The sequence below is a fragment of the Acromyrmex echinatior genome, chromosome 5 (genome assembly GCF_024713525.1).
Source record: "Acromyrmex echinatior isolate Ae372 chromosome 5, ASM2471352v2, whole genome shotgun sequence".
NCBI classification, from domain to species: domain Eukaryota; kingdom Metazoa; phylum Arthropoda; class Insecta; order Hymenoptera; family Formicidae; genus Acromyrmex; species Acromyrmex echinatior.
The window spans coordinates 13656538-13675114 of NC_141856.1; the positions used below are offsets into that span (position 1 = coordinate 13656538).

An 18577-nucleotide genomic window follows, 5' to 3' on the forward strand; every position below is an offset into this window, starting at 1 on the left:
TCGCGACAAGCTTTATTTAATTCACATTTCATTATATCGACGTCATACTAATTTCTACTTAAATGTCAATTATTTACAATACGGAATAGCTTCTAAATTTCGATGATTTTCTCCACTTCAATTTCACAAAAAATTGGAAAGCTATCAGTTGATAATATTCGGAATAATATATTTCTTAGATTTCTTATGAGATTATTATTATTATTATTATTATATACAATATTGATATAAACTTGTTAAAAAATATTCTAAGAGATGTCATTTTTGCTAAGAAAGGATTTATTCTAAGTTCAGACTTCAAACGCTTTGCATTAACATTTGTTCGATAAATCGATTTTTCAAGATGTACGAGTGCGCTTTTTTAATTTTTGTTTCGAATCGATTGACTTGCTTATTATTTTTTTCCTGAGTGTCGTTTATCGCGCGCCACTTTCTAAAAATCTTTCAGACCTTTGAAATCACCTTGAGAGACGAAATTTTTTCATAACGGCGCCTGTCAGATAATCGTCAGATAAGACGACGTCAGTAAGCAACGCGTGCGTCACGTACCGAAACCTGGTAGCTGTTTTCAGGTTCAAATTTTCATCCATTCAAAAAATTTAGTATAAGACTTCAGTCTTCTAATTTTATTAAACGAAATGAAATTGGATGTATATATATGAAATATGACTTGATATGACATATTTGAAAGTACTTTAACTCTTCTCTTTTGTGTTAAATACACAACTAAAAATATATCGAAAATTCGCAATTATAACTTTATTATTATATTCATTAGTGCTTAGAGAGACTGTTATATAAGATTATAATTATATTTTATGTTTAAAGCAGATCTGTCCAATTTGAGTTCCGGAGCTAAAATGCAAAGCCATCGGCACAAAAAATTCAATGTAGGTAAGATTTCGAGGACAGTAAAGTGTTGATACACATCTGAACGACGCTTATCATTACTTTATAGTCCCTGAATCTTATTCACATTGTAATTTTTTTGCGTCGATGACTTTGCATTTTGGCTCCAGAGCTCAAATTGGACAAGCCTGCATTGAGAAAAAAATAGTCTAAATTTAAATAAATATTTATTTGAATACTGCCAACTAAACATTTATATTTTTATACTTACAATAAATAAATATTTACTTAATAAAAAGAAGTGATTGTTAAATTAAATTAATGTTTTTTGTACCAAATAAATATATTTTTATATTTAATAAATATTTAATTAGAACTATTCAAATAAATATTTATTGAACTTTAGGATGTATATCTTTTCTCAGTGTGATTTAAAGTTATACATGATTATATTTTATATTTATTTTAAGTTAAATAATACAAACCTAATTTTTATATCAAATTGACAGATTAATTTATACTACACAATTTGTCAAAGTATTCGAATAATTTTTTTATTGCACACTAATCTTATTTATCAAATAAAACTTAATTATAAAAAAATCAGTTGATTTAGATAAGATATAGGTATTAAATATAGGTATTAAACTCTATGAGAACAAATGTAATAATTGACGGGAATTTTAACGACAAACAACACAGACTCTCTCAGAATGTTATTTCGTGTTTGTCACCAAAATGCCTTTGTATCACGTTGCACTCGAAACAAATTCTGCACTGTATGTTTCGACATATTACTGTCGAAGAATGCACTTGAACGCACTTGATGGGAAATTGGAGGCCGCGGTCTGATCGATTAAAGAGTTACCGGAAAAAATTCCAACGCGCTGTTTTCCCGCGAGAAGCTTTTTTTTCCTCGTTGTCCGTCACATTCGCATGGATACCTTTTACAGACACACCGACTGATTTATATTTATTAATCGCACGCCTCGCTCAGTACGAGCCGGGCGCGCGAGTCACGTTCTATAAATGCCGCAAAAAATAATTCTCCATTGTCCGGCGAAGGAGTGAAAGAGAGAGAATGAGTATAAGGGTATTACGCGGGTAGAGGAGGTTCACTGGCATCGTCGTGTTCGTCCTTTTATATACTGATAGAGCGCATTACTAGCTCACGGAGGAAAGGTCATCACACAGTGTAATAAAAGATTATGCGCCGCGTTGGCTCCCGTGCGTACACGGTACAACGATCTTCAGGACGCGGTACAAAGTGCCCGGAAGTTTATTAAAAAATCATTAAACACACACAGTTCACACCGGCCCCGAGTTGATTAATAAGAACAAATTATCTGTCAGAAGATCCATGCACAGATCGTCGCGTCGTGCAAAATGAGCGACAGATTTCAGAGTGGCTTTTACAGAAGCGGTCGTTTTCGGCTGATCTGAAAGATGGTCTCGTCGGTGTTTCTTAACATTTGTTCATTTTCGGTCATTTTCATTGATTGCGTAAATGCAAAGAAATAAGTACGTCTTGCCTAGTTTTCGATATGTAACAGTTTTTTAATCTTCAAATATTTTCTTTACTTTGAAAGTAACGCTTTCTAACAAGTTTTTACACATTTTTAACCTTATTCGGAGCACAGATTCAATTTTGAGTGACATTAGTAGTACAAATATAAACATAGAGTGTCCCACATATCCTTTCAACCACAGGTATCTAGAGGTCAATGTAAAAGAAATGGCGCTTGTTTTAATGTCGAGGTATCTATAGCTGAAGAGTTGTTTAACGGCGAAGCTAGGGGTCTTGCCAATTAATTCGAAGGATGTGAACTAACAAAAAATTGTTTTCATTTTTTCACTTTTTACATTCATTTATTTTTTGTCGACAAATTATAATTATATTTCATCGAATAATATTATATCGTAATATTTCCTTTATTTAAATAAAATTTATAATTTAGTAAATTATCAGTTTTAAATTAAAAAATTTTTTTACAAGAAAGAAATAATAAATACAGTCATATAATAAATACAGGATCAACTTGCTTAGCGAAGTACAAGGCAAAGAAAAATATTTATGTGGCTCGTTTATATTATAATTATCATAACATCATCGTGTCGAGGCAAACTGCTTTTTAGGCAAACGGAACTCATCTATTTGAATCAGGCACGTGTCTTTCGCGATTTTCGCACCGCTATACGTAACGACAAATGTTGCCGGAAGATTCCGTGTATTGATTACGAATGACTTTCATCCCTTTCCTTCCCGCATTTCGTGCTTTTCTTAATCTATTGGCTTTTGTGATTACCAATTTTATTATTACTCGAATAATCATGTAGCTATATCTCATGCATAGTTTTAGGGACAAAAATAGATACTCCATAAAGTTACAAAAGTTATATTTTTGGTTAACTCGAATTCCACACAATTCAATCAATACATAAAAATTTATAAGATATTAAGATATATTTTCGAATGACAGATATATTATTTATAGAACTATAAAATTGAATTTTTAGATAAATTTTGCTGTTGCAAAATATGTCCTTCAGATTTATTATAGATTTATTATAGATTTATTAAATCGTGATATAATAATTTATAAATAAAAATACAGAAATCGAGTTACGAATAAAATTTGAATAAAATGAAAATTTTTAACTTCGAGCGTATGTGATATTTTTCTATACATTTTTTCGACGCTTATAAATATCCAATGATATTTGTATGAAGTGAGATGCATTTTAAATTATCATTCGTCTGTATCCATTTCTGTCTCTTAGTTACGGGTAAATGCCTTTAACCTCTAAGGTTCGAAATATCTCAACACGTGTATGCTCCATTTTCTCATATCGAATTAGAATACTAACAGAACAACAATATAAGTGGCATATTAACATAAAGACATACATTATTATATCAACACTTGCATCTTCAAAAAAAAAAGACTGAAATTACCTTGAGAAATATATACGAGATCTCGATAATTTATTTCGAAACCATTAACAACGGTTATTAATTAATCACGCTAATTACTCAAAGTGGCGCCAGAACGTTGCACGTTCAGCATACCTTGTCATTAATATCAGATAAACCTATCGGCGCAATGAACATCACGATTTTAACAAATCACGAAGCGAATATCGTTAAGAAAGAGCGAATAATTTTAATTATAAAATATATCGTTCACAATTATGTCAGGATTTTATCAATGACAGCTGATCGTTTCAAATTGCCTCAGCCTTGTTTGCGTATGTTCGTCTGTACGTTCGTCGATAACGAATCAATTGGAAATATATATATGTACACATATATATTATCTACGCGCCCTGCCAACCCGGGGATACGTTCATTGTCGATCGCTGTCTTGTCGAAATCAACGCGATTCCACCGAGAGGCAAATGACTTTATCCTCTTTATCTTATTACCGACATTTATGTACATCTCACGACACGATCGTCGCGATAATCCCACTCGTTGTATTATCGTGAATGTCAGTCAATTCTTATTATTGCGCGTTGTTCTTGCCTCGCATTGTCGATTAAGCTTTCACAATCGCATACGGGGTTCTATCTCTTTAAAGATAATAAATTTATCTACGCGTCTCTCTATGACTACGGATTTCTACATGAAAAATTTTCGCAACATACGTTGGAGAAGTCCTAATCTTTACAATATAATTAAATTGAGAAGTATAATTAAATCTTTACTCTTTAAAATTTTTAAAATGAAAGCTCACTGGAGAGTGAAATCTCACTCTTAAAGATCGAAAATTGAGCCATTTCTTTTCAGGGCTGGCTCAATTTTCACTCTTTAGAGTGAGATTCCACTCCAAAAAATTTAAAAATTTATATAACTGAAAAATTGTTTATATATTTATTTACTGTACATTAGAAGTAAGAAAAATTCAAGTGAAACGTGCTTTAAAGATGAACAGCTTCACTGCTCGTTGCTTCGATTCAACGCTTGATGTGCTTATACGAAAGCGAGCGTTCTCCACACGAGAGAGGCGCGTTCGCCGATTCCATCCTATTACGATCGGATCGAAGTCGACCTTACCCCTCAATCGGCGCTCTTCCGGATCAGCGGACGTTTCATACAGGTGACGGCACGCCGGATGGTGAAGTCAGCGACGAGCTCTTTCAGCGTTTCGTCACGTGTCGAAGTGTCCGTTTTATGGTTAATTAAACCGGGGCAACTCGTGCTGACGCCTTCGCTCTGGCCGCACGCGTGCAGCGCGTGCCGGAGGATCGAGAGATACGTGGAAACGGAAGAGAATGCGAAGGGAGCTTATGGTGGGCGCGCGGGGTATCGGGTGACGCATGAATGGAGGCCACGCGGCGGTGGTTGAAGTCGACGACGGAAGAGCGGTCTGCGTCGCATCCCTCTCTGTCTCTCTCCCTCGTTCTCTAATTCCCTCCGTCTCCCTCTCTCACTTGATAACATATACCTCACCGCATCCCCTTACCGTAACTGACCTGCGCGCAGAAGCGTCCGATAAGAGTGGCGTAGAGATGTCGTCATAGAGATACGCGCGGAGAACGGGAAACGGTGACGTCATTGTTTCACTCTCGTATGACGTCACGGATAAATTGATGACGTATTAAAACCGCTTGTTCCGAGTGACCGAGTCTGCGCGAGAGGATCCGCGAAAGTCTGTCTGGAACGAGTGGGATGAGTGAAACCAGACACCGCAACACGAGAAGCGTTCCCATTGCGATAGCCTCATTTCGCGATGCTTTAGAAACTTTTAATTGAGTTCTCTGTATCGATACTAACGGGGCGAATTTATGAAAATAGGACAGCTATTAATGATTCAACTGTTGTAACTTAAGACACAATTTCTGCTGCGATGTCCGTAGGAATATTCGATTATTGATAGTCCCAATCAGATGATAATTTTTGCGAGAATTAAAGTTATAAAAATAAAGAACAATTTAAACAAATTAGGTCGTTTCTATAATAATTTAATTTTCTTCTTATGTGAGAGTTTTTAAATTTCCACATAGACACGGACACCTTAAGTCTTAAGAATTAAGTCTTAAAAAAAAAATAAAATTAAAGTTTACGATCCTTATTGTTAAAGTAGAAACTTTGATGGTTATCCATTATGAGAATAAACATCACGCAACCAGTACGAGGAAAATTAGCTATTTTTAGGCTTATGATAATTGCGAACTGATTCTTAGATCATTACGGACAAAATAGCGAAATACCGTCGCAACCTTACGCTATAATTATCAGCTATCGGTTGATTACATTACGGGAGGGTTGGCTGGATTGCACGTTCCTAGGTCATGGGTTAATAACTAACGACAGTACGTCTGGACTGCGCCCTCGATGCATTCCGGTGCATCGTTGCACGCACGAGCAACGAGTATCGACTCTCGCAGAGACTCTCTTCTCATCGATATTACAAAACCGGCTATAACCGACATAGGCTCGCCGTCAGATCGGCCTCGGTATATTTACGACAATGTGTAAAAAGTACGATAGTGCATTCGCATTAACGCATTACGAAATCGTTATTGACGAATTGAACGATTATTTACGATCGTATATTTTATGGCTCTAAGGAAAGGTATTTATTTAATGCCTAACTGTAAAATGAATATTCAGTTAACAATTTTATTAGTGAATGGAATTTCTTATGGCGAATGGGACTTAAACTTTTAATGAATTGTTAATTCGAAGACAAAGTTAGAGTTAAAGATATCCTTGAAGATTTGAATTAAAATATTTTATCTTATTACACTTCGTTTGCAAAATATATTATACGGAAAAAAATAATATATCATTATCATAACGTAGGCATATATGTACATGTAATAAATATTCTTGCAGTTTTCTAAAAAAGCATTTTGTAAAACTCAATACACACGTAATGCATAACATAGTAATATGCAAGCATTTTGCATAAAAATATATTTTTAACTATACTGTATAACTCATAAAAATTTTTAATTGCAATACATATATAAAATTCTGCGTATTATAGTATGTAAAAAGAACGACATTGTAATTATTGACGTAATTAAATATGTCACATTGAAACCGCGATTTTCATCAATGTGACATACCTAATTACGCTTAATACCCTGTGCAGTATTAAAAGAAATCAAGAAAGAAATAGAAATGAGAATCTTGAACGGAGAGCGAATTTAAAGGTCTCGAATTTTCCCTCTTTCTTCGTTTCTCCTTCATCGTTTATTTTTTCTCTTTATCTTGAACGATCGTCGGGTCCGCGTGCCGCCACCGCCCCATACTGCCTCGAGGGGCACTGTTTGCGTGGGGTAGAAACGGGTGTCGGAGGGTGCGGGCGCTACCGGGTGGCCGGTGGGTGGCGTGTTGACGTCACCGTAACGGCATCATCAGCCGCGTGGGCCAATGGATGCGCTCATACTCAGGCCGCCGGGTCCATCGATCCGGTTGCAGCCGTGTGTGCGTCCCGAGTTATGACGTTCGCGGTGACGTCATCGTTAGCGCCGTTCGCCTCCCGTCGCCGCGCCTTCCGTTACTCCGCTCCGCTTCTCTCCGCGCCGTCCTACGCCACCACCGCCGCCGTCGCCGCTACACACGGTACGGTTTTAATATAGTGGAGGAACGCGCGCGATCCGGACTCAGTTACGCGGCGGCTGGCCACCCGTGCGAGTGTACCGCTCTCTCTCTCTCTTTCTCTCTCTCTCAGAGTAGTCGAAGGTCCAGCTCTCTAAGGATCTTTCACCTGTTGTCTCCCGCGTATCGCTCACTCTCTTTCATTCTATCCGTCTCTCGACGTCCGCTCTCGGTTCCGTTCGCAGAATCGACAGTAAAACGTTACAGTTTAGTTTCACGCGATTCATTATCGTGCGGGATTGAGCGTTTTTTTTTTTTTTCAAGAGAAGGGTGGCTTTATATCTCCGCGTGTTGATCGTCGCGTTTTTCGGTGCTCCGTAGTGACGATCCTCATCGATCCGCGCTACTAGCTATATACCGGTGCTGAATGGTAACCGCGATTACGGCGGCCCATTTCGCGACGAAACAGAATCAATCAGCGGCAGGTGCATCTAAGGATCAAGCTCGAAAAGGAAATTCAACGATGTCGTCCAACATGACGACGCGGAAGCTACGATAAGCGGTGACGAGGCACCAGAATCCTGCATGCGAGTACCCAGAGCTGAAGTATTCGGACTCCTCGGTGGAGCGCTGACCTCTGATAACATCATCAGGAAGGACTCGCCTTGCCCTACGACGACGCACGCAGGTCGGTGATACCATCGCATATCACATCACGTGTGCTGTCTCTCACGTTCGTTTATTTGTTGTTGCGCGGGAGGAGGCTGCCGCTCTGCTCCTGTGTGTTGTGTGTCTATGTGTGTTGCGTGTGGAAATCACGAAGCGTTCTCCACTGGCTGACGGCGGGAGTCCCTCATCTATTCCAATTCTTCCTTTTTTGCTTTTCTTCTCCTTTTTTCCTCTCTCCTTTTCTCTCGATTTATTCCCTAATTTGGCTCGTGTTATTATACTGATAATCAAACGATAATCAAACGAGACAGAGCTTTGACTGATAGTCGCGTAACGGATTTTCGACCGTACATCACTGAAAGTCTGATCTCTCATTGTCGTTTCTACTTCATTTTTTTCTCCCTTCTTCCTGCCGTTCATCCGATGCGGTGCGCATGCTTCATTATTAAAGGGATATATCGATGTCAACTTTTTGAGCATCTCTTTGAGCGCGACGCGTTTTTTAATTAATCCGGACTGTGCATACCGATCTCATTTTGTATACAATCTCATCATTCGCATGTAAGGATTAAAGGGACCTGTCGAACCCGTCAAGATATTCAGTGTCGAACATTAGATCAACTTGTCAGGATCTAGGTCTCCGATGTCCACGACGATCGGAGCGAAGAACTCGCGTTCCAATACACTGGAGTTCACGTGATTATTTTTGCGGATACATGTATATATGTATATAAAATTCTGAGGATCTATGTGCGACGCCTCGTGAGATCTATAGATCGCAAACGCATACGACATTTTAGACTATTTATCTTTTCGACGCGGATACGCGTTTGCCGTCTACATCGCGGAATCGTGAATCACCCGCGGGATGTCACGCGCGATCGGCGGTCGCCTGATGAGCAGTCGGTACGATTGAACGAAGCGCAAAGTTGAAGCGCCGCTGATTGTTCGCGCGATGCGCACCACCGTTGAGGACAGTACCGGCAGCACGGAAGCGACCGCTGCCACCGTCGGCGTCGCGGCGCATCACCATCATCAGCATCAGCAGCATCGCGGTACTACCAACGTCGCCGCCGTCGCCGCCGTCCGGCACCTGGGCGTCGAGCAGCAGGAGCGATCGGCGGCACCGATCCATCTGGCCACCGCCACGCCATACCATCAGCTCACCATCGCCGCGGACACCAACAACAACCACGATCATCATCGGAATCTCGAGCATCACGCGGTCCAACGACACGATCATTGGAATAAGTGTAAGTCAGAAAATACGGGGCGGCAAGACCGCGGATTATTCCCGTAAGCTGCTCGCTGCTGGTGATGGTTATGGTGATGGTGATGTACGATGATGATGATGATGGTGATGATGATGATGATGATGATGATGATGATGATGATGATGATGGTGGTGGTAGTGGTGGTGGTAGTGGTGGTGATGGCTCCGCGCTGAGGGTGCTAAATAGTACTCTCGAGTACTCTTTTGTTCGTTCGAAATTTTTGATTTCGCCGCCGTCTATAAGGTTACGTTTTTTTTTATTGATAATAATACTCTCTAAAACTTTTAGAATAAAAATCTTAATCTAAAAAGTGAAATCTTAAAAATTGAAAATTGAGTTACTCTTTTTCAAGACTGGCTCAATTTTCATTTTTTAAATTATCTCCGATCTCCAGAAGATCGATCTTTCTAAACAACAATAGCAATTACAAACTGATTTTGCGAAAAATTGATTTTTTTAATTAAAAGAAATTATTCTAAACAGATTTCTTTGTAAAAAAATCGCTTTTCTTTTTAAATAAAAAGGATTCTTTTGAAGTAATCTTTTTGAAAAAAATCTATTTTTAGCGAATCGATTCAGAGATCTCATATCCTTATTTAGAATGAGATTTTACTCTAAAGAATTTAGTGAGTATGAAAATAGTTCCTTTCTTTCGTTCTAGACTTTTCTTCATTATGCTATATATCCTGTCTGAATATTAAGAATTCTGCAACTAATTCGATTGATAGCTGACAATTGAATGACAGTAAATTATGAATGGAATTTTTCGAAATATTATAGAATATACGTAGATCGTTCATATAAAATATATGTATTATAAAATGTTATTAAATTGTAAATATAAACTAGAAAAGATCACGTTACATATAAAAGGAAATTTGATATCTCAATGCGAATATACAAAACGTTAAGCACAGTAGATGTCATTTTATTTTTATTTTACTTTTATAAAAATGAATTTTTTCTTAAAATTATAATCACTTGGGAGTCATCAAATTGTTGAAGAATCTGATTACCAAAAAATATGTACAATTAGATATCAAAATATTTGGACTTTTTCTTTTATTATTAAATAGTCAAATTTGGAACTGGAATAATATTATGCGACATTAATGTTTAATATATCAAATTTTTTATTATCAGATAAAAATCAGATTGTAATTTAAAAATCGTCCAATTAATTTTTTTCAATTTTAGTTTGCATTCAATTAAATACATGCACGAAATATTAAAATTTTTTATGGAGTATGATTCTGCATTGTTAAAACATTTATTTATTCAATTTAACATTTATTTTACTGCTCGATATTTAGGTCATACAATATCAGCTCTAGTTTTGCTTGCAAAAACGAAAATTTATCGAAATAAATGTAATCATAACGTCTGTTGCTAACTAAATTTTTGGCTTGCTAACATGACAGAAAGATTATTGTGCATAATTTTCGTTAGCTTTCTATGCAATATCGCTTTTTATCGTAGATACTGATCGCTTCAGTTTTATTTTAATAATTGTGTTTCGGGGTGATGTCACAAGCAGCTTACTCATCTATTTCGGTTTCTAATATTGAAACGAAATATTCGAGCATCAGTCGTCAATATGAATATTAATTCATTTGAAAAAAATGATGAGTTTTTTCGCCCGTACAATATTTGTTCTTCGATAATTGTAACTCGTTCTTCTCTGTGCCATTTGCAGTACATCGAGCGGCGGTTAAATAATTGAACGTTATTACGGGGCGATTTGGGTTATCGCCACCTCACCCTCGTCCGATATATTTCCAAACGTTCGTCACCGTTTGTGCCCGATATCTGCTTACGTCACGGCCGTGACGTAGACGGCGGACGAGAATAACGTTGTTATTATTTCGCTTAGACAATCGCGGTGGTCCACTTTGACACGATTATTCCCCGTCGGCCAATTAAATTACAATTTACCTGGCGCATTGATCGACGTCGTTAAATTATGACGTCAAGAAAGCTGTCGCCTTTAAGTTTTCAACATCTGCATTTCACATCACTCGATATGAATAAGTAATAACATTATTAACATTATTAACGTTAAAAAATATCACTTTTTAAAAATTTTTTAGATAACTTATTACTTTATTAGTTTTAAGCTATTAGTTTTTTGAAATTGTGTTCACTTTAATGTAATTATTTCAGTACATTTGCGAGATTTTCTTGAACTAAAAATGCTCTATTGTAATCAAACTTCATGAATGAAAATATATCGAGAAGTTTAACAAAAATTAAAGGTTTATTGGATATATCGATATTATAGTGAAACTCATAATAAATAGTAACATTAATAATATTGTTAACACGAAAGAATATTTAAAATTTTCGGGTGACTTATTAATTTTATACTTTTAGTTTTTAGAAATTATGTTTTCAGAAAAAATCATTTGTAACTAAGAATATTCTACAAAAATGAAATTTCATGAAGAAATATCGGGATATACATTTTTAATAGAAATTAAAAATTTGTTAGTTATCTTTGTATTGTCGTGGAATTCATTGTCATCAATGTCATTTTCACGCTTCTCAACTAGACATATGTATTCAAAAAATTTTATTCAGAAAACTATATTATTTTCTCGCTTCCATCACAGAGCTATAATTATCGTTATTATCTTTCAGTCGATTAGTCGATAAGTATATAAATAAATCGATATAATCTGCACTCTTACAAGCAAAAACTCTGCAAATCTGTTTTAATTCATTTCCACGCTTCCTAACCAGGCATATCTAATCAAAAAATTTTATTCAGAAAACTACATTATTTTCTCGCTTCCATCACAGCTTCCATCATTATCGTTATTGTCTTTTAGTTAATCAATCGATAAGTATATAAATAAATCGATATAATCTGCTAAGCTAACTTTCATAAGCAAAAACCGTGCAGGTTCCGTTTTAGCTTGATTTAGAAAATTCACTTTGTTCGAAAGACGCATACTTCGGCGTGTTCGGGTGGACTTTCGCGGGTGGTTTCCACCCTCACCGGTAATTAATCGATACCGCGGGATCTGCGCTCTTCGTTTCCCACAGGACTTTTTAGGTGTAATCGGCACGTAGAGTACAGTAAATATAGTCTGGCAATTAGCCGAGAGTGCAAACCGTTTCTTTTCCGCGTACATACTTGGCCTGCACGGTGAGACCGCAGGGAAAGAAGAGAGTATACGAGGATTACAAATATAACTACTTACGCCGAGAGCGGGTGCAGGTGCGGCATGGCAAGACGCGGCGAGGTGAAGCGAGACGGCGAGGCGGTCAGCCGGCCGATCGGTCATCGGTTTGCATTGCCGCGCTCGAATTGCGACAGGCGACAGCAGCCGATCGTAACGCTTTCGCAGGGAGATAAACGGCCGTGACAATGGTAAATCCGCGGCTTATGACTTCAGTCAGAAATATATAAAAAGACGTAAGCAGCGAATCGATCAATCACAGTAGAGAATAACTTTGTGTTGTTTTTTGTGACTGGTCGATTTGCTTACTTGTCTTGTTGCCTTACGTTTTTTTTATGTGTTTTTAACTTTTCTCCATTATCAAACTCTGTTATCAAGCTAAGGGTGAAAACACAGAGTTTTGCAAACTATATGAAAATTAATCAATCAGAGTCCTTCATTTCCTTCCTTTCCACGAAATAAAAGATTTTGTTTCGTGATCAACGATCTGATTGGTTAATTTTATTATAATATATTTTATGTATTCTGCAAAGATATGTGCTCCGGCATATTATCTTTAAGCTCCGACTATACTGCTATCGACGAATCACTTGGGAAAGAGTGAAAGAAAAAAAATGGTAGGGATAAAAGCGAACCGAAGCTGATCACGTAAAACTGGATCTCGTAAAACTTTCGTTAATCCCCACTCCAGTCGACATAAACTAAAACGTAACGTCAATGTTATAATTTTGTTCTCAACAATATAAATGTAACAGGCTTTCTGCAATAAACTATTACTTAAGCTTTAAGTTTTCGTAAGAAATTGATCAATCATAGTTGATTATTCTTCTCCACATTCGACTATGATTGATCAATTTCTTACGGCTTATGACTTAAAGCTTAGGTAATATAGCTTATTGTAGAAAGCCCATAATATAACACATGGTGTTACATAACAGTTACATTGTGGAGTGTGAAATTATAACAATGATGTTATGTTATTTTTAATTTGTGTCGATTAAGTCTGGGTTTTAGGTCAATATAAAACGGCAGATTCGTAATTATTTGTAAAATATTCTTACGAAAGAAATTATTTATGCTCGTTCGATCGTGGATACAAAATGCAAAATCTTCGAGGCGAAAACCTCATCGAAACATGAATTATATATGATTCTGGTAATATAATAAAGAGATATATAGTTGTAGAATTTAAATTAATCTCTTCTTTTTTCCCTTCTCTTTTCTCTTTATGCAGATTTTTGTACGAAATATTTGATATTTGGGACGCGCATATAATAATTCATAAAATTAATGTTTTAACGTATTTTACGTTAAAAGCTACTTGCATCTTAATACAGTTTTTCTTTCGCATTTACTGTGATATAAGCTAACAAATTGAAGACACAGATATCGTCTATCAAGTAGTTAAATATCTTTAGATTCAGACGTCAGCAGACGTTTTCATCACGATGTCTGACAATGATTGATTCTAACTACTTAGCGCGGTGAAATATTTTAGTTAACTTTGCAAAGCTTGTGCATTACAGTATAAATAGATATCTTTTATGTTTCTTTTTATATTAATGATATTTCCTCGTTTTGGTTGTATTATACTATTTACTGTACTTATAATATTATATGATTTATTGAAATATTGCTATATTTTAATATAGCATCTTATAAATGAATTGTCATCTTCCTGTAGTACAGGAAACGGGCTCTTCAGAAATGTATAATTTCGGTGATTTCTATTTTGAATAGATAAATTTATACAATTTGCTTTTAATGATTGTTCTAACTTTTATCGACAATAAATAATCTTTGAAGGCAAAATGAATTATGCGCGGCTTAGTTATAGTTTTGTAAGTATTCCTTTTTAAAAAAGTGTTAACGTAAAAATTTATTAGATGAAAACGTAATATACAAGATATATATAATACAACAGAATCATTAAAAGTAACTATTTAAAAAGCATTTACAAGTCAAAATGAAATACTATTATACTGTTTTGCTCATAAAACTATTTTTATAAATTCTTTTATGTGTGTTATAAAGTCTTATATAAAATTATCAAAAATAATTAATTTATTGAAATGCATTTACGAGTCAGACTAAAACACTATAAACTTTTTATGAACTCTTTCTATATGGTGATATTGTTTAGTGAGATTATTTGCAGTATGGAAATCTCATATGCGTGTAACATACAATATATAACAGGATCACTAAAAATAATCGGTTTATTAAAATGCATTTACGAGTCAATTAGAATAAAATACTATTATATTATTTTTTTATAAAACTATTTTTATAAACTCTTATATGGTGATACTGAGATTATATGTAATTTATTTATTGAATACTCCTCTCTTCTCTCTTTCTCTCTCTTCTACAATAATATACGAATATATATTCAATGATACTGTAATAGCATATTATATTTTTTATCTCACCTGAGAAGATTATGATTATTTATATATTTATTATCCTTGTTTCAGGAGGTAAAAACACCTATGATATATCACGGTAGATAGATAATACCTCCTCAAAGAGTATGTGAACAGCAATAAAAAAAGATCATTTTGTTTATCACTTAAAGCGAATCATTTCCGCAGAAATATTATTATACATTAATCTACACAGGATTCTTCTTTCGCCCACGCGATGATTATGAAAAGTGCGTCATTTCGTCCCTTTATTATTTTCGAAATAGTACACATTGCACGTGACATCCCCCGCAATCCGTATTCCGTACACGTGTAAGTCGAACTTTTTCATATCCGTTCAGATTTGACCGACTTTTCGATGATGCAGAGATTTATCCGGAGAGATCTCTGTGATCAAAGAGAACGTCGCGCGCGTGTCCAGGACTGAGTTGTTCTCGAGTTGTTGGAGACACCGAGAGATGTTGGGCGGCAGGTGGATGCGGGGGGGGGGGGAGGGGAGGGGGCGGGGGTTTGTAAAGCGACAAATCCTGTGTCCCTTGACTCGTCAAGGCCGGAGCTCCATAAACAGCCGGTAGCGTCGTATATACGTATATTACACGTGTTTATTATGTACGCGTGTGCCGTAACCAAGATAACGACGTCGCGCGCGCGTGCTTTCTTGCGAGCGTATAACGTTCGTAAGCACCCGTTATAACGTAGAGCTTGTTCACGCAGCCACTGAGCAGCACAAGGGGTAGCTTAAAGTGATATCGGAAAATATTCTCTCTGTGTAAAAATTCTTATACGTTATATTATCTATCATACCCACCGACGATCGGGTGTGTGCGCGCGCGCGCGCCCGCGCCGTCCTATTTCTTTTCCACGCTCGCAATCTCTATTTTCGCGCCGAGCGCATAACATTCCGTTACGCGCGAATTGCATGTTGAATTGCATTTCCCAAACGAGTGCATGTCCATGCTGATCACTATGCGTGCGCGCAATGTCTCGGAAGTCCTCCGATTGCTGCATTTATTTGGTTATAGATTTACCACTATCACACTTTTTCACTTTATTTTCGCTATCAATCGATTTTTCCATTTTTATCATTTTTCGATACTTTCGAAGCAACGAAATAGTCGAACAAAATGATACAAGGGTAGTTTATTATTTTTAGGTGGCACAAGATTAGTATTATATCAATTTCAAATAATTTATTAATTCATACAGTTTGTATGTCTCTTAAAACGAAAAATTATCTGCAATTCGTACGAAATTAATTACAGAAAAATGTTATGTTTGTCGACAAAGACTAAAATGTATTGACGAATATATTGGTAATTATTAAGAAGCTAATGAAGAGTTATTTATATTCTTTAGTATTTAAAGAAAGTGGTATTTCTAAAATAATTAAAATATCATATACATTTCACATATACATTGATATCTATTTTCTCTCTCTCTCTCTCTCTCTCTCCTTCTCTCTGTTCCCTTATAGAAATTTAATATCAATCAGCCAATTTATTATTGAAAGACAGCAATTAATTACTTATTTGAAAATCTAAAGATACAGAACAACAGTGTCTTTAATATATTTGCGACCGGCGGTCGGGCAAGAGCTTTATAGCTGAATAATATTAATTCATAAGCATATAATTTTTATTCAAAAGTCTATAGCTGAATACCGCAAGGATTTGTTATTTAAATGTGGTGAATATAAAAAATATTGATGTAGAACCACGTTACTGTTTGCGAAAGTGTTAATGCTTAAAAAATATTTAAATTAATTACTGTTGTTCAATATTGACTAGTATTTCTGTATAATGATTTCTCTCTCTCTCTCTCTCTCTCTCTCTCTCTAACGGTTGAGGGAATGCATCTTAATGCGCTTAATAAATAACGCTCTCTTTCTTTTTCTTTCCCTCTTTCTTTCTGGCAGTCAAAGTACGAAGGGTTAAAAAAAAAGGTCTTAGCCGAACCGAACACAGCGCTTCCTAGAGGCCAATTGCATTGTTTTGTTGAGCAAACTAAATATACGTGCGAGTCGGGCGATCCGTGGCTACTTGGCCAGGCTACAAAAGAGACCAAAACGGCAACGAAGGCTGACGCATCACGTGCCGCTTATACTTTTCACGTTTCCGTCGTGTACTGTAACCATGTCGGACCACGCGCGAGATATAAACCGGTGCCTCTCGTATCTTCACGTAAGAACGTCATTAGTGCGGTTGTGAGGCACTGCTCGTCGTGAATCATAGCCCGGTATTCATAGTCCACTCTTAATTAAAAGACTGTCTCAAGTAATGTCTTCGGATGCCATACTGAAGAGAAAAATGTCGAAGTGTTGACTAGTATTGTGAAGCAAACGTCACTCACGACATTTTCTTCAATATTTATTAATTATGAAAAATGATTTGATTGTGATAACGAAATATACATTTCTGTGAAACATATTTCACTAATTGTAAGAACATAAAATAGTTGACATTTTTGTTAGGAATACAATTTTATTTCACCGTATTTAAATAAAGATTAATTTCGGTGAAATATATTTCTTACAAATAAATTAAATAAATTCTCAAATATCTTTTTCTCAGCATACGGCTCTCTTATTACTATTCATATTTATTCATGACATCTTGAGTACTAGTTTAAGATCATCTCGAAACTCGAAACATCTATAGATTTCGCCCATACATCACCGCGTTTAGAAATTTCACTCTGGCATTTTATTGGAATTATTTTATCCTTGTCGATATTTGATGAACAACAAGGATAAAATCATACTTGGGTGCACTCGGATAAAGTTTCTGTACGCAGCTTGTTACGCGAAACTATGCGACGCCCGCGTCGGCACTGATAAGGCGCTCCGCGATTCGTTCGCCGATCGATTTGTTTATCGCCGTTAGCCGATAATAGCCGGCAGATTGTAAATCACGCTCTCCCGGAATTCATACCGCGCTTTTCCGAGATAAAACGTATCTTTGTGTGACCGAGAGATGAAATAATAACGACGCATGGTAGACTATTAATCTGATTTTTTTTTCAGAACAGGCAACATAAGTTGCATGTGAAAATTTAGTTTTGTGGAATTTTGAAATGGATATTGTATAAAATAAAGGTATTGAATAATAAAATATTTTGCTCTACATTTACGTTACAGCTTAATTACTCGTTCTGTTCGATATTTTTTTATGTCGAATTTTTAGCAGGAATTTTATTATTACACGATTGGTGTGTGTACATTCATAAATATTCGAAAGTTTATACACCTTTTAATTAATATAATTATATCATATTTTATACATCAAATATTAAAACTTTTAACATTTTAATTCTGATTTGACTCAATCGAATACATCTTTAAGATAAACGATTTTAATTTCAAATACATGCAAATTTGCAATGTCCGTATTTAATTTAATATATAGTTTTAACGGCTAATTGACTTTAATGTCTAATATCTACCAACATATCAATTGACATACCGATTCATACATTAATTCAATTCATTAATATTTGTTAATAAATAATCATATCGATTATATTAGCCTGTCGATAAATATTCCATTTTATTATTATATGCATAAAGTATAAAGCAATCCAATTATGAATTCTTTCTATAAACGATGAACAAATATTAAGTTT

The 18577-nt window shown here is 35.8% G+C and overlaps 1 protein-coding gene across 3 annotated transcripts in view; it reads left to right on the plus strand.

The window, feature by feature from the left end:
- Positions 1-18577, plus strand: part of Hr38 (Hormone receptor-like in 38) — a 114608-nt gene that overhangs the window by 34467 nt on the left and 61564 nt on the right. Inside the window, exon 1 of one of the 3 annotated variants that reach the window (XM_011064944.2) lies at positions 1154-8090. The exons of 1 other annotated variant lie outside the window; for it this stretch is intronic. In XM_011064944.2, the coding sequence (XP_011063246.1) occupies positions 7988-8090 (103 nt within the window). In that variant the 5' untranslated portion in view covers positions 1154-7987. Of the gene's footprint in view, positions 1-1153; positions 8091-18577 lie in introns of those variants that run through there. One more of the 3 variants, XM_011064945.2, reaches the window with a different exon arrangement.